This window comes from Hippoglossus hippoglossus, chromosome 4 (genome assembly GCF_009819705.1).
Source record: "Hippoglossus hippoglossus isolate fHipHip1 chromosome 4, fHipHip1.pri, whole genome shotgun sequence".
In the NCBI taxonomy this organism is placed as follows: domain Eukaryota; kingdom Metazoa; phylum Chordata; class Actinopteri; order Pleuronectiformes; family Pleuronectidae; genus Hippoglossus; species Hippoglossus hippoglossus.
The window spans coordinates 4,910,566-4,937,787 of record NC_047154.1 but is presented as its reverse complement, the minus strand read 5'-3'; the positions used below and the strand labels follow the sequence as shown (position 1 = coordinate 4,937,787).

The 27,222-nt window shown below is 40.4% G+C and overlaps 2 protein-coding genes across 4 annotated transcripts in view; both read right to left on the bottom strand.

Annotated features, from left to right (window-relative positions):
- ryk (receptor like tyrosine kinase) overlaps positions 1–18,696 on the bottom strand; it is a 44,828-nt gene extending 26,132 nt beyond the window's left edge. For 2 of the 3 annotated variants that reach the window (XM_034583303.1, XM_034583305.1), the window contains exons 1-3: positions 18,056–18,652; positions 1,103–1,224; positions 890–989 (exon numbers count right to left, since the gene is read on the bottom strand). In XM_034583303.1, coding sequence (XP_034439194.1) covers positions 890–989; positions 1,103–1,224; positions 18,056–18,281 — 448 coding nt within the window. In that variant the 5' untranslated portion in view covers positions 18,282–18,652. Of the gene's footprint in view, positions 1–889; positions 990–1,102; positions 1,225–18,055 lie in introns of all 3 variants that reach the window. The other variant, XM_034583304.1, reaches the window with a different exon arrangement.
- Positions 18,697–21,018: 2,322 nt separating this feature from the next.
- The window catches only part of sned1 (sushi, nidogen and EGF-like domains 1), a 28,249-nt gene continuing 22,045 nt past the window's right edge, over positions 21,019–27,222 (bottom strand). Inside the window, exons 27-32 of the mRNA XM_034583079.1 lie at positions 26,918–27,016; positions 26,092–26,208; positions 22,199–22,286; positions 21,977–22,056; positions 21,852–21,882; positions 21,019–21,732 (exon numbers count right to left, since the gene is read on the bottom strand). Of these exons, the coding sequence (XP_034438970.1) occupies positions 21,854–21,882; positions 21,977–22,056; positions 22,199–22,286; positions 26,092–26,208; positions 26,918–27,016 (413 nt within the window). The 3' untranslated portion in view covers positions 21,019–21,732; positions 21,852–21,853. The remainder of the gene's footprint in view (positions 21,733–21,851; positions 21,883–21,976; positions 22,057–22,198; positions 22,287–26,091; positions 26,209–26,917; positions 27,017–27,222) is intronic.

Sequence of the window (27,222 nt, the reverse complement as noted above, 5' to 3'; positions counted from 1 at the left end):
TTAATCAACAGCAGTGAATAATATCTGGTGAGAGAAAACAACATACAAAGAGGAGGACTCACTATCTCCATTGACTTTTCAGAAAATCCTTAAAAAATTTGTTTTAAGGCGATGCTACGAGATGAATCGTTGCCGTAAAACATTTGATTTGGAGCAAATAAAATATGGGTGAACTGGGAAAAAAAGGTAAAAGGTACAAGGCTGTGTGCATAATTATTTCAAGAATGAAGAAACTAGGCATCCCATAAACCATTGCGAATCAACAAGCTGGCCCTCACATACATGAGCTGACTGGCTGTGATTTTCACCCCTTTGAACTCTCCTCTCATCTAAAAACTGCAGCATGTTAGAGAGGGAAATAATGGCTGCTCTGTGGTAAATGTAATGTAACGTTGAACGATCTGATCATAGCCAACATGAGAAACATTTCCATTGCAACAGTGAGCTCCACCAATCACAGCCTCCTGCCTTTACACCCGAGGATTGTGGGTAGTGTAGTACGTCTCCTTGACATACAGACTTGTTGCTTCTAGAGGAGCACAATTGTTTCACAATCATATAGCTTGTAGGAAGCTTGGATGCTTACAACAACAACAACAATAATAATAATGCTGATAATCAGAATCTCTATTCTGAAAATTAATGGGATTTATATTTCCAGAACCACGCTGTTGAGCTCTATATGTTTCACCAGTGATGTTCTATAGTGAGTAGATCTACCAACCAAAGCTCACTACTAAACATGTGTATTGTTGTAGCTTGCTTAATCAGTTTCTTTTTTTTGCATCCTAACACAAGTCAAAACTGCATATTTAATGAGATAATTTGAAAAAGTCTAAAAACTAGAAGCATATTGAGCACTATGAGTTCATGAGAGCATGTGACCAACCAGAGGGAACGTGGGGAACCTCCCCCTGAATGGAGATGTTGCTTCTTGGTTGGTTCATGGCAACAGGGTTCTCCACGACGAAGCCAAGCCGGTAGTCGACCTACGAACAAACAGTGACAAGCCAAAGTTGCTAAAGCACATATAAGTTGTCTTAAATGTGTGTCAATGTACTGAAGTGATTAATAGATCATTCCTGACACTACCGATACTTACTTTTGTCTTGGAATGCCATGTGAAGTGAAGGCTGTTGGTCTCACTGGGCACAGGCAGAGTGAAGGAGAGTGCATAGTGATTCACCACATCATCTCGCACATAGTAAAGCTCTGCATCTAAACCTGTGTGAGGACATAAAAGGGCAGCTGGTGAGAAAGTGTTAAGGTCACTAGACATGAAAGACTTTACTTTACAACAAATAGACATGCACACAAAGACAAAGTCTGAGAAAAATGGTAAAACATCCACTTTAGCTGCCAGCTTGGATAATGGCGAGTTTCCCCTCAATAAGGGAGATGGACTAACCACATCTGTTAGTACTTCAGAACTCTTAGTGCCCAAGTGCAAAACTTCAAAAACTTCAAGTGAGACAACATCCAAAATATGGCCGCAATTGTCTGTGCAGGAAACAAAATTGGGCAGGGGTAGATTTTAGAGGAAGGGAGAGGAAAGCCTCGGATAAAAAATGTGGCCTTACATGTGACATCCACAAACTGCTCAACCATTCAGTCTATCAGGCGCTGGAACGTCAGAAAGCTGGGCAGATCGTTAGTGTGTGTATTTCTTTATCATTCACCAAAACAAAATGAAATCTGAATAATTTTTTTCACTGGGGCTCCTGCTGCATCAACAAGTCACAGAAGTCTAATGCGTTTCTGGTGAAATCCCCAAATCTGGCCTGGGGCCGTGCGATCAGTTCTTGAAAGTGTCTGTCTGGCAAAGTGGTGTCTGTCTATCAGTCTGAGTATCTAGTTTAAAGAGAGGGGAAGAATGTGCCCAGGCTCCCCCAATGCCCCCGGGCCGTCTCAGAGCTCACGCTCTTAGACCTTTCTCACATTGGCTCAATTAAAAACATTTGCAGCCATTTGCCAGTTCAGACAGAGAAGGGGTGTTTCTTAAACTGGTATTTAACCAAGTACAAAGAGTACGATTGCTGGCTTTCATTTACATTAGTTAGGAGTGTGTTCCTTTTACATTTTCACTACAACATCTGTTGGAAATCTCTATGTAAATTAAATTTTGATTGATGAACCTTAGATATAGTAGTTTGACCAAAGAAAACTGAACTCAAGATAAATTTACTGGAATTTTTAAAGTTTATATTATTTCAATATTTAAGTGTAACTGACAGCCCCCTGGAGTTTGCTTATTTGTCATCAGAAGTTAAACAAAACTTAGTGAGATTTGATGACATTTCTAACACACGACAAGACGCAAAACAGAAAAACAAAACAAAAAAGAAGACAGACAAAGAAGTCAATAGAGCTTTTGGTGATAACGGCCGACGCTGGTGTCAATGTGTTGTAAACAAAAACACATGATCTCCGCAGCCAAATTAATACTTTAGGTCCTCTGCCTGCTACACCACCCTCACCTGAACATTTTTTGTTGTTTTGAATGTCTGTGAGCGGAGAATCTCCTGCTGCATTGTTCACATGTGAAAGGCAACCTCCGAGGAAAGTCCAGACCCAAATTTGTGGACATCCTCCGGAGTTCATGTCTGAAAAAGCCTTACCAATGTCAGCAGGTGACAATTCGCTGAAGAACATGAGGTTGGTTTGAAAATCTCAGCAAAAGCTAGAAAGAAATTGACCATGAATCAGATTCACAGTCAAACTGATTTATTTTAATGTAACGCAATTATTTGATAATCTGACCCTTTCCCAATTAATTGATTATTGTTTGTTCATACAATCACAAACAGGGTTTCCCTCATCATTGCACAACTTTGGTGTATCTTGGATTTTTTTTAATAAAGAAAAACAAAGCTAAGAGATCTGTACCGCTCTGGAGACAAAGGATACTGCACTGGGCTTGTACTTCAGGACTAAACAAATATATGTCATTACAACAGAAATTATTTTTGAATGGAGCAGTTAACAGTGCAACTACAGTCTTTTACAAAGTGTTGCATTGTGGGTTATTTGTAGCCTTATTACCTTACATACATCAAGTATTTTCATGTCAGACTAAACAGTCTTTCAGACTTAATCAGCCTAAAAGTGTTTTGTTAGCCCAGTTTAACCTACAGGAGTGTCTGAAGGCTGGTGTCAACATGTTCAACAACCACAGAGGAAATAAATAAATGATCAGTGAAAATTACTCTTTGACACCCTCTGAAGTCTTCACGGCAGAAATTAGTAATCAGGGAGAAAATCTGTCAAAAATAATTACAGCTGTCATAGAAGATTTGCTCAAAAAGACGGCCCCAGGCCACTTCAGCACGAGACCTCCAGAAACACAAAGAAAACCCTGGAAAAGATATTTTTTTAATGGTTTGACATTTTGAATGTCTTATTCTATTAAAACCATAAAGATATTCAAGTTCAAAATCTACTGACTAATTCCACACTGGTTCAGTGTGATTTGACGCAATACATTCAATATTAACAAAAATGGAATAAACTGGCGATAAGCGCTCTGTAGCAGTCAGTGTGGGTGGGGCAGCATGCTAACAGTCAGTGGACTGTCTTCTTCTACGTCCTCAGATAAACTACGGCAGTGGTTGGCATCTGTGTCAAACCGGAGGTCAAAATCGCCGGAGATCATTTCGATAATTTAATTATTTTATTTCACCATATCGGACTGAGACATAGACACAGACAGTCTGCCCCATGATGGGTAAATAATCACTTCCAGTTTGTGAACTTGTCTTCGATGTAAAATCACAGTGTTTGTTTTGTTGCTGCAATGCTTTATATTGAGCGAAATTACAGAGCTTTTTTTTTATTTTTTATTGTGAACTGTCTGAAAGGCATGTTTAGACAGGTATGAATACAATCTCAGTGTAGTCCTGTAATAATGACCTTTCTCATCTTCAACTCTGTGTGACTCCTTAGTCTCAACACAGCCCAAATAGGACCGGTGAGTCTAAAGTTGTTCCTCCCACAGCTCCACAACCACCCACCCAAACTACAACAACTTCAAAACAGGGATGTGAAGGAATGGCAACAGAAGTCTGTCAGTGTACACAGACTGAAGACGGGGAATAAGTGGTTCCTGAAGTCAAGGAAGTCCAACCATTCGCTGCAGTTTAATCCCTGACTCACACTCACCGCTCTCTGGAATGGGACGGCGGTGTCACTAGAAGGTGCTCCTGTAAACACGACTCTCGTATAGATACATGTAAAGAGTCTCCAGCGCCATCATGTACACTGTTTGCTACTACAGATGTTTCTAATGCAAACAGACTTCTTTAATGCAAATGGAAAATAACATTCTGATTTCCAACTTTATTTGGCAGCTTATTTTGTTTTGAGGGATTATTTCCTGCTGGACATTTCCATCCCTCTCTGTTGGTGTCAAGTGATTAACAATAGTCAGGTCAGAATACACTATATTACCAGAAACACTCGAGCTCACTTGAGCACAAGGAAATAACAAATGGCAACTGTACTGCGTCATCCATCTTTAAAAATAAATCTTAAATAAACAAACTGTTTATGCTATATAAAAAAGATCACACCAAATTCTGTTGGAAAATCACACCTAAATAATATACATTATCTATATGTATATAACTGCTTAACATTGATACAAATATTAAACCAAATATTATATGGTATTCTACCTCAGAGAAAACTTTTTTTTTTGTATTAGCCTAAATAAAATGTCAATTTGCTCATCAGCCATTAAGCACATACTGACATGTATAACTATGTTTAAATTAAAGTAGGTTACATACTGGTGCATGGTTTGGACCGCAGTAACATTGGAAGGTAAAAACTCTTCGTTAAAATCAGTGCTACAGTTCGTTTATCATACACAGTGACATGATGCGACACTGTTTATATATAAACCCATAAAATATGGTGAAATCCATCATCATACACGAGCAATGTGACCCTGCTGCACTGCTGCAAATTCAAAATCACAGCTAGGGCCCTAAAACTGGAGACAGTCACAGTCCTAGTTTATGTTACACAGGACATAGTTGGCGTTTTCTTGGACTTCAAACAAATAACATCTGTGGCTTTCCATGCACTATGATATTTCTACTATACTTAAATATAGTAGGAATACACGGGATTTCTCAAAATAGGGCCTGAATTCCCCCCAAGAACTCATAATGTAGTAATATACACTGATTACTCATGTAATATTGTAGAAAGTAGAACAGACAAATAAGCAACTATTTTTAAGATCTTTTAAATAGTTTCTCTTGTTTCTCACTTGTAAGGATTCTGCTTTTCTCTATTTATATTGAGAGTAATCAAGAAAATAATTTGCAGATTTATTGATGATTAAATCAATCATTAATTAAAGTGCTTTGCAAAATCAAAATCTTGACTGATGTACATTGTATAATTTTTTGAGAACAAAATGACCAAACAAAGGACAATAGAAACCAAAATAAACAACCCATTGAGGGCTGTAGTAAAAACCATACCGAAAATCCAATTAATAAAAATTGAAATCACAGACTGATCCAACTTGCATGAATTTCATCACGGCAACTCATAATGTGACTCAGTGTGTATGGCCTTCGTGTGCCTGTATGCACTCCAGACAATGTCCGGGCATGCTCCTGATGAGTTGGCGGATGGTGTCCTGGTGGATCTCCTCCTAGACCTGGATCAGGGAATCAGTGAGCTCATCAGCATCAACACCTTCATCATCCAGGAACTGCCTACACACTCTGGCCACATAAGGCCGGGCATTGTCCTGCACCAGGAGGAACCCAGGGCCCCCTGCACCAGGAGGAACCCAGGGCCCACTGCACCAGGAGGAACCCAGGGCCCCCTGCACCAGGAGGAACCCAGGGCCCACTGCACCAGGAGGAACCCAGGGCCCACTGCACCAGGAGGAACCCAGGGCCCACTGCACCAGGAGGAACCCAGGGCCCACTACACCAGCGTAACGTCTGACAATCGCTCTGAGGATTTCATCCCGGTGCCTAACAGCAGTCAGGGTACCACTGGCCATTACATAGAGGTATGTGCGACCCTCCAAGGATATGCCTCCCCAGACCATCAGTGACCCACCGGGTCATGCTGGATGATGTTACAGGCAGCATAACATTCACCACAGCGTTTCCAGACTCTTTCACGCCTGTCACATGTGCTCAGTGTGAACCTGCTCTAATCTGTGAAGAGAATGGGGCGCCAGTGGCAGACCTGCCAATTCTGCTGTTTTCTGGCAAATGCCAAATCGAGGACGTCGGGCCCTCATGCCACCCTCATGGAGTCTGTTTCTGATTGGGTCAGATTGGGTCAGTAACATGCACACCAGTAGCAGACTATGCTGGGAGACACAGCAACCTTCTTGTGACCGCATGTATGGATGTGCCATCCTGGAGGAGCTGGACTACCTGTGCAACCTGATTGGGCTGAAGGTACAGCCTCATGCTTCCAGTAGTGACAAGGACACTAGCAGAACACAAAACTAGAGAAGAATCAGTCAGGATGGATAAGAGAGAGCAACTGTCTGTGGCTACCACATGCAAAACCATTCCCTTTTTGGAGGGTTGTCTTGCTTTCCCACCTCCATTGCACCTGTTGTCACTTTCATTTGCACCAAAGCAGGTGACGTTGCTTCACAATCACTTGTGCTTCCTAAATGAACACATTGATATCCATGAAGTTTAACTGATTTGGTGTTTTACTGTGACGATTAAGTGTTCCCTTAATTTTTTTTTTAGCAGTGTATAATAGTTCAATGAATTGTGATGTACAGCTATGAAGCCCTTTGAAAGCTTAAATCCATAAATGATTCGATTCAACTATTTTGTAAGATTTGCGGCAGATCTGTTTGACCAGGATCTTACACTGTACTAATCACATACTCTTTCAACTCAACATCCGACTGACATTTCTAAAGTACCAACACAATACACCTCAGACCTGCCCAGCACACTCTGCTGCTGGCCACTGAGCAGCTCCACTGGAAGTACCTTGCTCAAGGGCACAATAATACGTCTTTCAACTGCAGGAGAGGAAGGAGGATTGCAAACTCACTTCTCCTCCTCATATTTTTCTTAGTCAGAGACTCAATGTGAAATGTATTCTTTATTGGATTAACCTTTTTACAGAATGAAAAACTCACTATTTAGTCCACTATATTAAGTTTGCTATTTTGAAATAATATAAATGTTTAGACATCATTTTTTTACCTTATGTTGCAGCCTCATTGTATCCCTCAAGTAGTACAATGGTTGTTGTATTCCGCTCAAGCTGATTGAAAGAAGAACAAGGGACAGACCAGACGAGCCTGTAATGATACTGCTGTGATAATGTTTTCCCTGATAATAAGTACTAGAATTTTGACGGCTGCCTACTAGCAATTCTCTATGCAGGAAAAACCCTGAGAGAAGCTCACTGTAGGGTCTTCTACATGAGTAGGGAGGTGTGAATGAGTGAGGTATTTTGGACACAATCTCAGTCAGTCATGGCCACTTCCTACATCTACAGAATTCAAAACAACAACAAACAAGAACTACTGCCTTGCAGTTGTGTGCCACCACCAACAGGTCAGAGTTTCAGGAAATATAGTCAGAGTTTCCTCTCCTGTTCCTGAGATATTGTGACAAACCATGGCCAGAAATGATCTTTGACCTTTTGGTTATAAAATGTCATCACTTCATAATTATATCCAATTATACATTTGCTTTAATAAGAACAATAATTCTTGAGCTATGGCCAGAAACATGTTTTTTAAAGTCATTGACCTTGACAACAAACATATGCAATCAGTTCATTTGTGCAAAATATGACGAAATCCCCTCACAGCTACCCGAGATATCACATTGGCAAGAATGGGAAGGATAGACAGACAAATAACAGCAATAACTACAGCAACAAATCAGACATAATAAGTTTGTCTTTACATTTTTGGCTCTACAAAATTTTAAGGCGAGTACTCTTTCAAGCTGTGGATCGCCATGCAGACTTTGAAAGAGGATAACAAAAGGTGGCAGTGGCCAGGTGGCAAGGGCCAGGACGGATATAACAAAGACCCTCTTGTGTTCACAGACGACACTTTACCTCCCAAAGCCTCCATCCCTGAGCGCTCAGGAGATAAACACCCCCCCCAGCTTCTCATTGGGAAGATACTGGTCACATTAACCAAGGAAGGAGAAAATGAGGGCCTGTGTGAAACTCTATCAACTGGAAACTCCACACGAATCCACAGACATGAATGAGGCAGGAGAGGGGGTAATGTATGATGGACCTCAAGGTCAAACACAATGGAAAAACAACAAACTGGAGACTCGGTTATGGTCTGTGATTGAAAAAGAGTTCACATAAAATAGCTTCATGCCAAAATGTCTGTGGACTGATGAGCACTTCAGTCTGTCAGCTGACAAGTAAAAAGAAGCCAAGGTGGAAATCTAACGTGATTTGTATTGCTCCAGTCTTCACCAAGCAGGCTCTTTCATGGTATGGAAGATTTAGAAATCTTTGTGTAATATAAAATTTGAATATGAATTGATGCAGGAAGAATGAAGCAAACTCTCTGATGAAGGGCTCTCGTAGTAAATGATTAACCTATATATTTAAATCGGCCATAGCATCATGTCCAGGACATGTAGAGCTTGCACTGGGTTGAAAACCGAAACTTTGTTATGGACGCAGTTTACAGTTGTGATGGTACATAGTAACTGATTCAGAGCAGTTGAGCAAAGGCATTCAAACTTGTTTTGCAGCTTGGTCACGTTGCTCACATTAACTGGAATTAGATAATAAAATTCACCCGAAGGAAAAAAAAATCATATATAAAAAATATTAACTATGTAAGGCAGTAACCACACACTCAGACACACAAATTATTTCCATCAGCAATGAGATTAAATCAAAACATATGACTGAATACTTATGTGCAAATAGGAAACTTTGACATGGAAATTTTTGTACAATTGACTGGTGTTGAAATTCAGAATAGGAACACTGTACATGCTGCTTGCTAGTTATTCTAAGCTGTCTCTAATTCAGAGCTTGTGATTTCCCTTGTTATTTCAGCTAATAGTATATCAGCAGCACTTTTATAGTATTATATTTAATCTTAATGAAAAGACATTTTCAAACCGACACCAGCTTGTGTTCAAAATGTACCGTTTTGAGTGAAAAACATTGTGTTATATAGTAATAAATTTAATTTAGCCTCTGAACCCTTTCACAGCCGCCCTTCGCTAGAATAACATCCTCTCTAACACGAGGCATTGGGTGAACAATTTCAGCAAGAAATCACCTGACAGGCCATCCCAGCTCACAGTTAGCTGGCAGAGAAGGAGGGCACTTCAGCGATGCTGGGCTTCTTTTTTTCCCCCTCAGGATGGCAGGTCTAAAAACTGAGTAGATCAGTGGTTTGAAGTGTCTTTCATCCCTCTATCTTCCTGAAAATCAACAGCAGCCTTCTGGCTGCTGCACATATCTGGATTAAACTGCTATTCTCATGCAAGGCCTGTCTGGTGATGACCCAGGTAACTAAAGTGCAACACCTTAGTGCTGTAATACACCTTTTTTAATTACTTCCAGCAATAAAAAAAAAACATGATCAAAGTGTAAAATGAAAAGTAATGCACAATATGATGATGTAGAGTACAAAGAGAGGATGTTCTCTGAAAATCACAATTGAACATACGGACCAAAACATCAGCTAAGCTTTTATCGTTCTGCGGCAGGACATGTAAAAATAGTCACATTTAAAAGTATCTTACAACTGGAGCAAAAACACACACAATCTCTGTGGTTTCCTTTGAATCGCTTCAAAGAAACCATACATCAGCTTCCCTCTTTTATTCTGTGGAGTGCCTCAAGGGCAGACGAGGATGAAGGCAGGGAAAGGAATCTGAGGGAGGCCGTCTGCTGCCGTCTCATTATAGGCACCTCATTGATGCTTATTTGTTGCTCAAAGAGACTCAGACGTTTACTCAACGAATGGTTTAGTGAAAAAATGATTAGCTGTTAGCGGCAGAATGATTTTCATCTCAAGGCGACTAAAGGGTCATGTAAGAGGTCTGACACACACGACTTTACTTATCTATTTTTCGATGCTGTTTTACATCGGCAGCTCTGGGAGTAACGCAGCAGTTTGAAAGTCTGGGCTGTGTGCACAAGGTCAAATCTATTTTTTTTAGTTTAAGGACGTGTATGTACGAGCATAATATAGCTCCCATCTTAGAAATGCTACAGAAAGGGGAAGCCTTGGAAAACTTTTGATTTTAGCATCTGTTGCTTCTAATGTTTCCTCATGTCCACAACGTAACAACAAAATTAAATTAGTATAACAGCTCAAAACCTTGTGACATTTACTGTCAAATGAACACAAGATAGTATATTTATGATTCCAGTTTAACAGAAGGGAAACAACTTATAAAATGGGCTGTTGCTTTACAGAATCTCCTTTGAGTGAAGCAGCTCGGACAAAAGATGTGAAAGCAGGGGCTCCCCTATTCAAACACAGGATCCTTGGAGAGTGGCATGAAGGAAATGAATAGTGCTGCCAATCACTCCTCACTGTTCGCACACTCTTTTTCAAAGCCCCTGCTTCGCCTTTCAGCTCTTTGGAGGAGGGGAGGAAGTCTAGCGATCCGAAATGCACTTGGCTCTTCACAATACGTTGACGCTTTAACACACTTGCTCACATTTTCATGAGACCTGGTTATTTTTAATTTTTGCAAGCTTGTCCCCGATGAATTAAGCCATACTCTGATGACTGAGCAGGGTGGCGGGGGGACCCTTGTTGCTAGATTTCCCCCCCAAATGGAAGTCACAATAAAACAAAACAGAAAATGTCAGTTTTCCTGGCGATTTCAGCATGTGAGGGAGTTGTAATCCCAGGCGGAATTTGTCTCATCAAAATCCGCCACCAGCGGCAGCTGCACAAAACATGTCTCCCAAAACAGACTTTCTCTGTGCGTACTTTCCACCAAGAAAAATTCCTCAGAGTCAAGTGTTGGAGATCGAGACCACTGGTGATTCTACCATGGAAAACTGGCCTTAAAAAAGGTAATTATTATAGGAGACAGCAAAGAAGCATTACATGTACAGAAACATTTTTTTACTTCATCCCTCATCTTTAAAATGATCACATGATTGGTAAGTGTACCAAAAAATGGAAAGACAAAACTATTGAAGTCTGTAAATCATGAGCTTCATGAACGTCTGCCCTGGTGTTCAGTGAACACTGCGACGCCGTTTCTGAGCAAATAATAATTATCACAAAATGTTAATACATTTCTGCCTCTTTGATAAAAACGTAGATCTGGAGTTAAAATAAACATCCTATTGAACATATGGTACCTGGTGGATAAATTAAGATAATAATTAATTATCTCGAACTATTAGATAGAGATTTGAGACATTCTTAAAGGAAAACTGCAAGAAATTCTCTGGTTACAACTGTTTCACACCATCTGATGTTTAATCAGGCCTCAGAGTTTCTGTATATAAGTTGAGTCATGATTCTCTTTCTTAAAATTAAGATCACAATTCTCTCAGGATTTTCTCTCTTCTGAGATTTGTTTGAAAACAGTATTAATGGTAAAAGTAGTAGTATTATTCACCTGGGCTTTATATGCTAAGCTATTTTGGCAATTTGCGCAACTGCTATGAATTGAATTATAGTCTACTACATGTATCTGCTCTCCTTCTTCCTGCTTCCCCTCCATCTTTTCAGGTATTTGCTGAGTTTAATAGAATTGCCAGTCAGAATCTTGAGTTGGCTTTATAGGTTCAGTCTGTAGCAACAGGTAACAAGTGCATACCTACTTAATATTGAGAGACAGATAAAGGTTAATGTGATTTCATTTATTCCCTTGTCCAAAACTCATTTTACTCTTTAGGCATGGCTATTAAGTTAAATAAACTTTAAAAGGTTTGTTAGATGCACTTATTAATTTAAGCACTGCACACTCAATTGTTTTTTATGAGGCAACGAGTTTGCTTACTTTTTTTTAAGCATAGCCAACTTATTTTATTTTACAGTGTACACAACCTTGGAAAAAAGTATTTTTCTGTGCTTAAGATGATACGAGTGGTAAATATAATTTAAAAATATAAATACAATTCTTGACAAAATATGTTAATACATCTTGTTCTTGCCCCCATCAGCAGGGTTTTCTTCTGGATTCATTTTGTCCTCACACAACCTCTCCCTCATACTGTCTCTCTCACTCACTCTGTTTTCCAGTACTGGATGTATTTTCCAGTGCTTGGTTAATGCAGCTAATGTCCCTAATGAAATGTGGAAGAATCGTTGTCACTTAGGAATAAGATAAAACACAGCTTTTATACGATTAATCATGAAGCCCTAAGTGTGATTCGTACAACCTAAAAAAATTATATAGCAAGAACAAAAATAATCTGCAAACAAAAGTCACTTAGGAGTTAATTCTGAGGCCTAAGCTTAAAAATGTCATCAATAAATCAAATTATATTTGTATAGCCCATATTCACAAATCACAATTTGTCTCATAGGGCTTAAACAAGGTGTAATTTTGTAATGTAATGAATTTCTTAAAATGGTGCGAGCTAATTTCTTTAATGTTGCCTTCACAAATGTACACAAACAAACCAAAAATGCTTTTATTTTGTATTCTGATCAGGATGCCAAAGGTACAAACTTAGACAACTGTGCAACTTTTTCCTGTGAGCTTTTCTAGTTAGTTAAATTATACTTGAATGTTCAGATGAGTCAAAGTAACTTTCAGTGTTGAAATGTCTTACTTTACCCATGACAGCCAACTGAGCCTCCAGGGTGTGAAAAGCTCCCCATACGTTAACACATGTCAAGATGAAAATTAATAACACAATCTGTAATAAGCTATTTAAGCTATTCTCCCAGCAACGCACATAAACATGGGGCTGTTGTTGTACGCCCATGGATGCACAAACTACAGCACTGCTGCTGAAAAAGATCCTCGGGAAAACATTGAAATTGTACTTTTTAACTTTGAAGATCTGATTCACCAACTCTTCGTGTTAACCTGAACTAACGTTGAGTCCAGATATATATATATATATATATATCTGAACTGACTTCGGGTCAGTGAGTTTGCTTCACAAAGGATCAAATGTGGCTTTGGCTGCTTTTGACCCATCACAGCCAGTCTTTCTCTCTGGGTCTTGGTTCAAACCACAACAATTGGACCCCTGCTATATATAGGAATTGCTGCCTATGGCTTTATGTAAAACTCTGCCTCACTTCAGGCACGATGTTTTCCTGTTCCTCACCAACCCCTCGAGAGTCAGGTAGTTTGGTAAAGTTATTAAACGAAAGAATGTTGAAGATACCTGAATGTCCATCTGCCACTGAGCACACAGCACCACTACATCACTTGGTGATCTGTTTTTCCTATCCCTGTAATGTCTCTATGCTTTATAGGCTCATACAATTTTATTACAGTATAGTTAAAAATTGGATTCAACAGAAATCCTCTCCATTGTAGGATATGGATACAGTGGATGTTTAAGAAACTTCACCATGGTCAGAATAGAGCTTTGAGAGGATTTTAAATGGTTTTAAGGGTTAAAAATGTTTATGGAATATTTCTTATGGTTATTCACAAAACTGACAGAACAGGCTTCAGCTCCACTAACCTGCATGTGTGGGATTATACAACTATATTATACTGCTCTTATCATACTCCAGGACTGCATTTCTCATCTGAGACATTTAACACAGAATATAGCAGTATGGACATAACATTACTAGTAAATTTGACTCTGTATAATTTCAAAAACAGAATCATGACATGCACAGGTCAAACATGTATGTTTGTGTTGATAGATAATGTTGTTGTTTCCTAAATGTTCCCTGATGAGACGATCCTGCTGACAGCTCTGCACACTGGCAACATGTCACGTTTCCAGATCCCACGGGTGCTTTTAAGGTGAGGAGCTTAAAACAATGATTTGATATGGCTTCATGGTTTCACGGGAAGGTTCCAGCTACTGGTCACCGTGTGCCAGCTGTCAGTCATTTAAACCAATTAAACTAGGTTAACCAGTAATGAGCTGCGACGTGAGGTGATCACACCGATAAAGAATTTCATTAATAACAAATTCCTGTGACAGTAGCAAATGGCAAACTTAATTCATGGCTATTGAGATGTGAAAATCCATCTCTTCAATTAGCATAGTTTAAAATCATGATTAATTGTTTGTTAGAAAGGCCAGAATGTTTTGTTTTACTCATCGGAGTAGATGTTTCACTAATAAAAGCGAATGATGCCTCTGTTCTATTCAAGTTTCCCACAAAGCCATGACAGTGTGACAATGAGCCAGTGTGGCCACTTTAACGTGTCATACCAGGAAAAGCACAGGTCTGGAGTTTAGGTGTAATTGATAACGTTGTGCGTGCTTGCTGAGTGACACGGCTTTCTGGGACACTTGATGGAACGCAGCCATTGTGAATGTTATTAGCTATACCTTTGCATCTCTTACCAGAACAACTCAGCATGTCTGTTGTGTAAAAGGCTCTACACCAGGACCCTCAAACTGAAGCAGTTAAACCCAAACAGGCCATCTGAAATTGTATCATTTGCTCCTGTGCTTTTCCTACTATGACACGTTGTGTGCACGCTGACTCACTGGCATGGTTTACAGTGACACCCATTTAGAGTCATCTCAAGTGAATCTCACCTAAACAACCTCAGTTTTACAAAATACCTCCGAGAACACAACAATGACTACAAGCGATCAAACTAACATGCCAGGCCAGTAACAATAAAGTCTACATCAACGATCCATGAAATACCAGTGAAGAACCCTGTGGTCCAAATATTATTGAGCACGCCAGACGTCTTTGAATGGCGTGTATAAAAATCTCTGTTTTTCGTGACTTCAAACGCTGTTTGCGTGTTGACAAAAGGCTCAAACACTGAGGAACAAGTTCATTTTGCAAAACATCTGCATCAGTGTGGACAGGGTACAAGACTACAATCAAACCCTGCTAGAATGTGGCACCTTCTCTATTGAAAAAAAACCTATCTAGATATCATGTTATCTATCAGAATTCTAAGAACTGAAACTATTAACTTTAATATTTCTTGCAGTTGCTATCTTTGGCTGCTTTCAGACATGCACTGGACTCTGGACAGTTCCTCCATAATTACTCCTGAAGATGTGCATGTGTGAACACAAATGTCCAAGTGAGGCGCTCCGTAGTTTCTGCGGACTTTCTCTGCCTGTCCTCCTAATATAATGTCAGTAGAAATCCAGGAGAAGTTGATGTGTGAACACAGACGGATTCACCGTTAGCCAGTGGGGGGGTTGATGACCCTTCTAAAATGCGACAGAAGCAAAAGTGGAAAAAACTAAAAGGAAACCAATATCTCCCGGTGAAAAAGCGGCATTATACACGTAGAAGACACCTAGAAGACGTTGTCAGGGTGCTGTAAACATGGTCACATGATCTCGTCAGTGGAGTCAATACGTCACTTCCTGCCTCTGTCTGCTGCACCCAGCTGCTCCACCTCTCGCCTGAATAATGCAGAGGATTTGATGCTGTTGTGAACGCGACTGTGCACAGAACCTCCCGCTGTGTTGTGCATGTGTGAAAGGGAAACTACGGGTAAACTCTTTAGCCAATTCTAGAGATTTTACCTATAGGTCATGTCTGAAAACAGCTTTAACAAATGAAAAGCTGGGCAACTCTAAATATGGCAAAACATAACATGGCTACTACCATGGACATTTTCTAAGTGAGCCATGTGTGGTTCTCTGGATACTCCTACATGGTAAATACAAGATCCTCCACAAAACTCCCTGAAAACGTTAACAGACACAAGCTCTTTGTGGTTTGGAAAACATTTCCAGAGGATTACATTCCTTTTTTAGTCAACAGGAAGTTGTAGGCATATATGTTTAGAGCATGTGCACAGTCGGGTTTTGAAAATCTCCTGTTTGGTCACAAACACAAACAAATCAAATCGAACAATTCTTTCAAAGGCTTTAACATGTGGTGCTTTGATGCATGTCAAATTAATCAAATTTTTGGTTTGACAAATTCATTCAACACTCAACCATTTTACACTAAGTGAGCATACATAATTATTCATTGTCTATTCAGCTGTTATATCAAGAACTGTTCGGTACCAACTTGTTTAAATACACAAGTAAACCTTGTGTTGTTTCATAAAACTGCAGAATGACTCCCCAGCAGCTTATCAGCGCTGTGATGTTGACACCAGCTTCATCTCCTTCCAATGTTTTTTTCCCCTACAACTGCATCATGAAAGTTTCTGTCCACACATACTTTTAGCTCCACATGCATAGTTGTCAAACATTAAGAGATTTCTCCATATGACCAAATGAGGTTTCAGGCAAACCACAAGAGAGGCCCTGGTCAGGCAACAGAAGATTAACTGTAGCATGATGGAGAACAAGGGGAAGCAGGAGGGAAGGAGTCAGCCTACGGTCCAACACCAGTCAGATTACAGAGAGGAGAAAATGAGGAATTAAACGTGTTTAACAGCGCGATGAGCAAATACTTTGATGCTTTTCTCAAAAAAAGAACTCACTGACCAAAATAGTCCACTTTTCTGTTTACATGTTTTAAATTAGTTTTACATTGCACGTGGCATTCCACAGCACATGAAAGATGCCATATATTTACATACATGTGATGCTGATGACTGGGTTCAAACATCAAAAGATCCTTAACATAACCACAAGCAAACCAGCATCTCTGATGGCTGCCACTGTATAGTTCTGCATATACAGTATGAGGAGGTGGGCCAACTTCCTGTTAGGACCCTGGACACAGGGACAACAGAGACACCTTTGCAAAAAAAAAAAAAAAACCTACAAGACGATTCATGCATTTAAAGCAGCATAGTGATGAGCTGAACCTTCCTCCCGTCACAAAGACATTACGTATTTGCACTTCCACCCCTTCATTAGAGCGTGCAGTGGCCAACACAAAGTAAATGACGGGTTTCAAACTGCATCCTCGACACATCTTTGGTAAACCTGAAATTATCAACTTAGGACCAACACATTTTCTGTCTATTATGCAGGTCTGAATACAGATCACTGCGTTTAACTTGACACAGACACGCAACTGTGTATATCCCAGTCAATAGTTGTAGTTTGTAAATGTATGGATAAGAGTTGGCTGAATACACACCACAACCATAGAGCTGCTTCAAGCCTGTTTTCTTAATGATGTAACTTTTGGCTTCCACACTTGAGGGAATATTGAATAATATCAACTGTTGGGCCAAATGCAAAGCTGTGCACAACTGTGTTACTGGTTTAAATTGAAGATCCACTCATGATATGTTCAGTTTTTGTCAAGTAATCCACCTTGATCTATGTGATCACACCTTTATCTGCAAGAGAGCTCATTAAAATCAGTTCTGTGATGACATGGGGGACACACCGTGACCAATGTTAATCTGATACACCCACAGACGGAGGCCTTTTCTGGACATTTAGAGACAACATTTAAGACTAAACCTGTAATCTACACCAGCGAGGAGGACTTCTTCAGATCAGTGTCTTGGAAGTCTTATAGAAGCTTGGACAAAGACATTATCTTGTCCTCTTTGAATCCCCAAGGCTAGTCATTTATTACCTTGAGCTCACCACACAGTAACCACACTGAACACAGCAGAGGATGAATCTGATTGTGTCTGTAGCACATGTATGTATTACTATGAACTTTAACCATGACATGAATGGTCGTGGTTCAAGGTTAAATAGTCCACTGAGGGAGGGGGAGTTTTTAAATACAAGTGACATGTACAAACCCCTCTCATTCTGGATGTGGCACTATGGCTGCTCTTTAAACTAAATGACATTAAGAGGAAGAAAGTTGTAATGCTTCACCACAGTCCAGTAGAGTTTTATAGGAACACACACAGATGTGAGGGGGGACCTGGCACAGCTGCATCACAACACACACACTCTCTCTCTCTCTCACACACACACACACACACACACACACACACACACACAGAGATAACAAAGTTTGAGGACAGCTGCCATTGAACACAGGCCTTCTTACCCAGAAGCTTCTTCACCTCCTCCACACTCATGTATATATTGACACTGGGCTGCTGGTTGTTGTTGTTGTTGTTGTTGTTGCTGCCCGAGGTGCTGCTGGGGTTGGCGAGGCATCCGGCCCCCTCCAGCAGCAGCAGGAAGAAGAAGCCCCCCAGCCTCCACAGCACCGAGTGTGGCCAAGCTCGGGGCTCGGACGGGCTGCCGGAGCCGCGGGTCCAGCCCAACATAGCAGTGGTCCTCTGGCTCGCAGTAGCTCTCGGTTTCCCCCGGTCGCCAACTTCTCTCTCATCCGCATGTGAAGTTAATCCCGGGAGGCGACATTACGAGCCACTTCACGCCGCAGCGCCACTTGTGGCACAAAACTCCGCTCGCCTGTTTTTGTCCTCCGCCGCTAGCCGAGCTAAGTTAGCCTGCTAACCGTCTGCGGAATGTGTGAGCGCTCCGCAGATTTACGACGTTTTCCGAAGCACGTAGACAAACTCCCGCGGCGGCGGAGGCCGCACGGAGCCGCCTCGATGTGAGGGGACGGCGGTGGAAGGAGGAAAGAGGTGAAGTATCAGAGAGGCTAACACGTCCAGCCCTGAGCCTCCATGTCTCCGTTGCCGAAGCTTTCTCCTCACTTTTCACAGGAGGGGGAGCGGGGGGGGGGTCAGCGCGGCTCCCTGCTCCGAACTGTGGCGGTGCCGCCTTCACGGGCTGTCGGGAATTCGGCGATATTGCCACTGACCGACTCCAAAATGTGCGACAGAGGAAACATGTGAAAGTCCGACAGAAGTCGTGATTTTAGGAAACAAAAGTCGTATATTTATGAGAATGAAAAAGTATATTAATGATGAAATGATTAGCGAGGGGAATTTCCCTTCCTCTGGATCCAAAATCTTGAATCAACCAACCTCCCTGTTACTTTTCAAAACCGGGAAATTCCTTTTAATATCACACAGATAATCAATGATAGAGACGTCAACTACTCAAATACAAATTATTCTCATGAATTTATGACCTTTGTTTCCGGAATATTACGGCTTTATTCTGACGAAATTAGTTTCTCCCACTATAAGGACTTTATTTTATCATATTATCAACACAACTCATTTCAAAAATGTATATATCTAGATCTATGCATGTGTTGCATTTCTGTTATGGTGTACCAATGTATTCTTAGCTGTCAGTAATATTCCACCAGTCAAGTCCATTCACTTATAAGAATTCATTTTGATCCAGTATCCACAAGATAATATTTCCAATTGACTCGCCTTTAAATTGTATTCAAGAAGCGTTCCAGAGGTTGGTAGGGAACATTCCCGAGGTTCAGTGAAGGCAGCACAAATGTCCTAAACTCAATCTGGAGAAGAAGTAGTGAAGATCTTTTTAAACTCGTCAAAACTCTAACATTGCTAAAGAATAAGGAGGTAGAGGTGGAGCAGGTATATTTTCACTGAGGCCACCAAGTGGTATTACACATAACATTTTAAACTAAAGGATACAATTCAATTCAGTGCAGTGTGTGTTCAGTTTGTGATGGTTTGAGGGGTCAGGTCACTGGTCTTCAATCACAGGTCCTCAGTGGCAGGTATTGGGCAACTGCAACTTTTTTATTTGGTGTAAAATTACACTTTTCACATTAGGAAATAAAACTTTTTAACCCTCACGTGTTGCTGTAGCCAATCTGCTGCATACAGAATGAGTGGAAATAAAATATGCAAAAGGGACATGTGAATAATGAATATCCACATTAATACACAACATTAATGATGTAGTTTTACTATTATAGCTGCACTGTAAGTGGAGTTACAATACTTGCATTCACGTTAATCTGGTCTACAGTGGTTTTGGCACAATGTACACATTATGTAGAACACACACGTGTCTTAGTGAGGTGTTGGGTGACCACAAGCCTCCAAAACAGTTTCAGTGCTGCTTGGCAAAGTGTGTGGAACTCTGCTGGAGCACAGGATTTTCCTAGTGTGATGTTTTGAAGATGATTGTGGAGAGTGCCCTGAAATTTTCCATCTGGGGAACAGCAGAGAATTTCATTGCTTTCATACTGATGAAGCCCTTGATGGACCCTCCTGCCTGCACAGAGGCATACGAATTAGAATGTTTCTCATTAATCAGTGTAGCTCTTTTAATTGGTCAGTTGTCTGTGGTGAGGGATGTAACAGATGTGTCATTGCAGATGGCAGGTTGTGCTGCTGTCTGTGGGCCAACTGCAGGAGTGGGTTTAGCTGAATCTTTGGTTACTTGGTGGAAAAGTGTGATGATCAGATCTGCCCATTTTCTCTTTTGGGGATTGTCTCCATCTATGGCTAAAGACAAAGCAAGAGTTTGAGTCTGTTGGTGGAGTTAGCCAGTGATATAATCTATAATCTAGGCACAGACAATAGTAACTGTTAGTCTGAAGGACAGTGTTGGTTTTTGTCTTTTACATGCACCACAACTGAAACGGGTCATGTTTGCCTCCTCTTGTTGTTGAAATACTGTTAAAATACTTCTCATCAATAAGGTCATTTTGGCTTCTGTTGAACTGACTGGCCCATTTAATAAATCACATAAAATGACTGGGTAACCACATCATGTAAAGTTATTATACTAAGACCTCAAAGATATTTGAATGACATCTTTAACCATGTCTTTGTGACGGTGATACTGTGTCTTTTAGAATTAATTTACTTAAATGAAATTATTTAGCAGGTATTTATGGATAAAATAAAATAAAATGAAGATTTAGTTTGTTGGTATTTTATTTTTTGTTATATTTGGTTGTGGTTTTAATAGAAGCCATTACTAGTATCAACAAGTATTTTTACATTTCATTATGTATTTTTGTATTTATGTTGTGTGAAATAAACTAAACTAAATGCTAAACTAAATTACAATGATAAACTCTCTAAAAATGGATACTGTACTTTTTAAATATATAATTCAAGATGAAAACATCAACCCAACAAGACACCAGAAACAAAAAACATTTTAAAATTTTTATTAATAAAATATTCACCTACAAAATGGCCTATAAACACTATTTACAGAGTAGCAAGCACTGATGCCTGCAAAGACACAGAAACAGATATTTATACACAAATAACACTGTGCACCATTGTCAGAGGACAAGATGAATTTATGGGGTGTGGAAAAAAAAGTTTTCCCATCATCATTATAAGGAGCTCATGGCGCCGGAGTAGGGAAAAGACCGGGACTCTGAACACTCTACAGTTATTTCCCTGAGGGACAAACCTGCAGCTGAATCACAAATAATACAATAAAAAAAACCTCTCCTAATGTGTCAGCATGGACATGGAAATGAGGTATATAAGGTATCTGATGCACTGCAGTGGACTGCTTTCCATTGATATTTGCATACAAGAGTTTGTATGAAATATGAATCATCAAACATCACAAATGATAAATGATTTGGGGCCATTTTCACTGGGTTGACTGAAGCTTCTTCACGAAAACTCGGAGCAACAGACTGCAGCTCTCAGGACGTTAATGAAAGCGACCTCATTTTCAGATGAATGACGATGTGTGTCTGAAATGTTACAGTGGGCTCTGACACGGGTGTTCAGCACAAAAAAAAATGACCATAATCAGTTCAAGTAGATTATAAACACCAAAATTGAAGTAAGGAGGTTTTCACATGACAGTGACAACAGTCCTTTCATCGGTTAACCAAGTGCTCTGGAAAAAAGGAGAGAAAAGACAAATATTTAGGAGAATTGTTGAACATCTTGTGATGTGTTACAGCACCAGTGAAAACACAAGGTGGGATGAGGATGTTGTGTTAGAGGAAAACCCACCTTTATTGTTGTCTGTGTGTTCTTCTGGCTGCTGAGCGAAGTAATAACAAGGTGTAAAAAAGAAACGCGTTAGTTTTATTGGCGGAAATGACCTCAACATTGTTCAGACGGCTTTTGGAACTTACTCTGACTTTTCTTTGGAAGCACTGGTTCACAAACCTCTCGATAACAGACGTCCTGCTGTACTTTATATGTTCTTTTGTATCTGCAGAGAAGAAAACACGCACATCTGTTTGACCCACAGGATAACACGTAATCTCTGCGTTACTCCAGCTTTTCTATTTGGATGTACTGTAGATTTAGATGCAAGGAGCAGAACTGTAGATCTGTTGCCTGATAGGACTTACAGGTAGTGGCAGACTCCACCCTCCCAGACAGGCACACTCTTTGTTTCAGAGTAGATACGGGTACATGGGTGTGGCACTCGCTGGCACGCTGCAATAAAAAAAAAAAGGCCGTCACAAAACACAAGGGAATGAATGTTTTAAGTATTGTCAGTGAGGAATCGTCTGCTGGATGGTTTAGGAGTCATGTGGGCTGGAGCCGGGCCCTGCTCTGTGGCTGATGGATGGTTTTAGGAAAGGAATGTTTAAACAATCTTGACGCTGGATGTTTAGTTGAAGAAAAAAACTGAAGAGGGGCGAGGGTATGTCCAGTGTCTCCTCGAAACACAGTTTCATCAACACTGAACTGAATCAAAAACTGGCATTTTCTCTAGTTAGCATGAAGAACTTTGTTTTTAAAGACACTTTAATGTCACCTTCTACACTATCAAGACAATTGATATGTCTAATGGTGAATTTACATCTTTATAGACATTTGCTTTGCATTTTCTTATAACCTCCACCAAGGAGGTAATGTTTTCATCTGTCCTTGTTTGTCAGCAGCATTACATATAACTACGGTGGCAGTATGCGCTCTAGAGGGTCCTTCTTATTGAAAGCTTTTATATCTTATCATGCATGTATTTAACATAACCATGTAGTGTATTTGCAACATAGCCAGTTAAAAATACAAATTGAACTCCACTGATATTTTATAAATGTTCAGTACTGCAGATCAACTGTGTCAAAGCTTTCTACAATCACCAAGGAGGTTATGTTTTCCTTGCTGTTTTTTGTCCGTCTGTCTTTTAGCAGGAATACCTTGAAAAAACTTGGCTAAAGGAAGAACCTGTTAACTTTTGGAGCAGATTCAAATAAGTGGGTTGATCTAAGATTTGTTTATTTTGTCAACATTGTGATTTTTCAGAATTTCTCAAGAGAGAGTGCAGCGACCTTTATAAAAAAAGCATTCATGTTTAGAGTGCTAATATCTATAAATAAAATTTGGTACTGATCCGTATAATAAATATGGTGATAAAGTGGCCAAACAGCCTTGGCAGAGGTATGCACTTGCCGAGTGCCCTTCTAGTTATGGAATACTTTAGTTTAGAGTTACACGTCATCATGAATTAAAGCCTAATGCTCAAGACCTTTAAAGCACTTATTCACTCCCATTTATCTATAACTCACCAGAAACATGAAGGAGCTTCCATGTCACAAAGTAATTCAAAAATAACGTAATCAGTTTCACGCAGCAATAACACAGGAGCAGCATTTTCTCCAAGATCTGCTTCTTTAGTTTTGTGCCATAATCCCTTTAATAATATCTTTCTTTAGTTCTGGTTTTTCAAAAGGACTGTACATACGTAGCTGCGTTAAAATGTGGATTCCTTGAAGTATCACTACTAGGCCCAAAATAAGCCCAGTAATGGTAGTTGAAAATCTCGGTCAGGCTGTTTACAGGAGCAGGTTAGCTTCCCAAAAAGGAGGGGACACAAATGATCTAAATAATAATCTAATACAGTCATGTTGAGCAACACATTGCATTTTATTTATGCCCTTTAGAAAGAGTCTGTGAATTTATATAAGAGGCTTATAATCAATTATTTTAAATAATGTAAACATTGCATTGGACAGTGTAGATACTGCAGTCCTTCTGACTGTCCTCCATATAAAGCAGTAGTAGTACAAATGGCCAAGAGACTTTTCCTCCAGGCAGCTGGCAGTTTCTTATTTACAGTCTGTCACAGATACATTGAAAACAAGCTGGTGACTTGTGTCAGCTGTACTGTGTGTCTGGAAAATGAATAACAGTGCTTATAGTGTATGGGGTATAGCCTCCCTTGAGTGCACAACTGCACGATCTGTACATGTGCTACTTGCTACATGACTTTTCGATTAGAAGATTTCCCTGTGACAGAAGAGAGATACCAAGGATGAAGTGGCCTGAGAACAGAGAGGGATATTGTCCACAGATAATATACTGCTGCCTCATTCAAAGTGCCAAACACTCAAAGGAAACACTGAGTTATGAATATAACACTGGGTCCTTGAAAGGAGGAAAGCGGCACGGCACAAATAATATGGTGCTTTGTGCCTTCGCTGACACTGTATTCATGTTGTACATTCATGCCCCTGAGCCTTAAAGTTAACCAAGCCATTCATAAAGGTCACAGGGGTCAATCGTCAGTGGAGTGTGTTTCCTGCATATAAGATCTCTATACATAGCTCAGAGCTCTGTGACAGTTAACACGATGACATTCAAATCTAACATACATTACACTTCAAGTTCACACCCTGAGATGCTCCACTTACACTGAGAGGAAGCAGAAACACAACCCTCGGGAACACAAAGACAGGACTGTAAATCCTGCACTGACACTCAGGACAGCTGGGGGGCAGACATCTTCCCCCAGAACCTCTTTGTTCACCTATCCCAGTGGCATGAATGCTGCCAGTTTATGTAATGCCTTAAGCTGTGGGCTTGTTATCACGTGAACTAGCATTAAATTATCCATCAATTTTCCGCATCATTAATTCTGTCCAGGGTAATGGAGGCCTTGCACCGATGCTAGCTAGAGTTTCCAATTCAGCTAAACATTTGTTTGGACTGTGGGAGGAAAATCGCACATGGAGAACATGCAAACTCCACATAAACACATAGGAGCCTCCTGAACCACAGTGCAGCAACATCAAGACACCAAGTCTCTTTGTTATGACTGGGCCACTGTGGTAAATGGTCTGAATTTATATAGCACTTTTCTAGTCTTGATGACCACTCAAAGCAGCTTACTGTACAGTTTTTGTCATTCATACACATTCCAACAGTGCATCTAGGGAGAGACAATTTGGGGTTCAGCGTCTTGCTCAGGGACACCTCAGCAAGCGGAATGGAGGAGCCGGAGTTTGAACCAACAACCTTTTTGGATAGTGGGCTACCCGCTCTACCTCCTTAGCCACAGCAGCTATAAGTAGACCGATTTGGAAAGGAGCTTTTACTCACACTAGCGTGCTTGGCTCTTGAGATTGAGGCTTTGTTCGTTGGTTTTCATTTGGACCATTTTGGTCCAAATAATAATATGCCAGTGACTGTCTGATGGACTGATATGACATCTTGTGCCCACATTCATGGTCCCCAGAGGATGATGATTTGGAATATGTGAATATATCATGGTCTGAGCCTCTGGCGTCAGAGGAACACATGTGGCACCAGTGGTTGACATTTGTGGGTTTGACTGAAATGCCTTGAAAACTATAGAATGGATGGCCAATACATTTTGTGTAGATATTTGTGATCCTATGACTTTTCATGTAGCACCCCCATCAGATGAAAAGTACATTTTTCCAATACTATGGCTTGTGGCCAAATACCTGCAAAACTAACAACATAGTCATCAGTCTGATGTTAATGTGCTCACATGCTAAACTAAGATGGTGATGGATAAACATTATACATCAACATTGTCCCTGAGAGAATGTTAGCATGCTGCTGTTAGTATTCATAGCACTGTGGCTAAGTACTGTATAGTCATACTGGAAGCATGACAGGGGTTTCCGAGTCTTGTTAAGATATAAAAGACTATTATTTCAAAAACATGTGCGTGCCCTGCCTCTCAGCCAGCACCAGATGGAAAAAGCTCAAGCCCCCTGCTACACCACAAAGAGCAATTAGAGAAAGATAATCCATGGAGTTTATTATGTTACTGACTTCACTAATCAACTTGTAGATCTAGTGTTTAGGACAAAAATCTGTGTTAATAAAGAAAACCCTTGTTCAGTGTCCTAAAAACATAAACAGGATGAGCGACTACCCATGCTCACTCACTTGCCAAGCAGCAGCCTGTGTGTGTGCGTGTGTGTGTGTGTGTGTGTGTGTGTGTTTGTGTGTGTGTGTGAGAGGAAGCACATAAACTTACACAGTTCACACTGTTTGCCCTTGAACCCCACTGCACAGTCGCAGATGAAGGAGTCTCCTCCGCTCGCACATGTACCCCCATTCTGACAGGGCAGACTGCGACAGTCCTGGGGCGACTCTAAAAGACAACAGCTGCCATTAACATCCACACAACAGAAAGAGAAAGTGTCTCAGGTTTCAGGCCCACTACTCCACATTATCTACAGCTGATACTGCATGTTGATGGCCTCTATCTCTAACACCACTTCCCCTCTTTTGTGGAAATCCTCTTCTCGTCCCAATAGCAATCAACAGATAAAGTCTGTTGGCACAACATGGCCAATTCTTTCACTTTGAAAAATCCTACTACCTGTCTGTCGCTAACAGACCTGCCTGCCTGTGCGCACCCGGCCCGAGTCTTCAGCCGAAGAGACATACACCAAAAGTCGGATTTTAGCAGTTGTCAGACGTATGGGCAAAGTTTTGACGCGAGGGTCAATAGAGGGGGGTGGGATGGGATTTTTCTCAAAGCATTGCTAGCTTTTGCTATTAAGCTATAGCTTTTGCAGGATTACCAACCCTAGCTTTAATTCAATCATTGTTTATTCTAAATATGCCATTATTCAGGTTAAGGTAATCAGAAAATGCTGCCTTATTCAGACTATTGTCTTATCTGGTTAATATCGGAATATAACTGTCCATGTAAACATAGTCACTGATAAATAACATAGAAACCAATAAGTTGTCTCTTTTCAAAAGGACACTGCTCTCACATGTGTGACACATCAGCTGGGATCAGTTACAGCGGCAGATGTGACATCCGCTGGAACAAACAGCAAAACACCTACCAGGCTTCCTTCTTAAACCATCTTCTTGAATCTCTAGTGCAAGGCTGATTTTGTTTGTTGTTTCTTCCATCTTCTCTAATCTAATCGGAGGCTCAGGCTCTGCAAAGCAAAAAATGTTCTGTCATGAATCAATGTAAAAAGAAGACAAAATGAATGACATACTGCTACACTGGGAAGTCGTACTAAATGGGACACTAAACGTGTTGTGTACATTCCTCAGCCTGGAGCAAAGAAACACAACATTGCTGATTTGACAATATGTGACCAAAATCATATTATGACATCATGGGTGTAACACTGAGAAA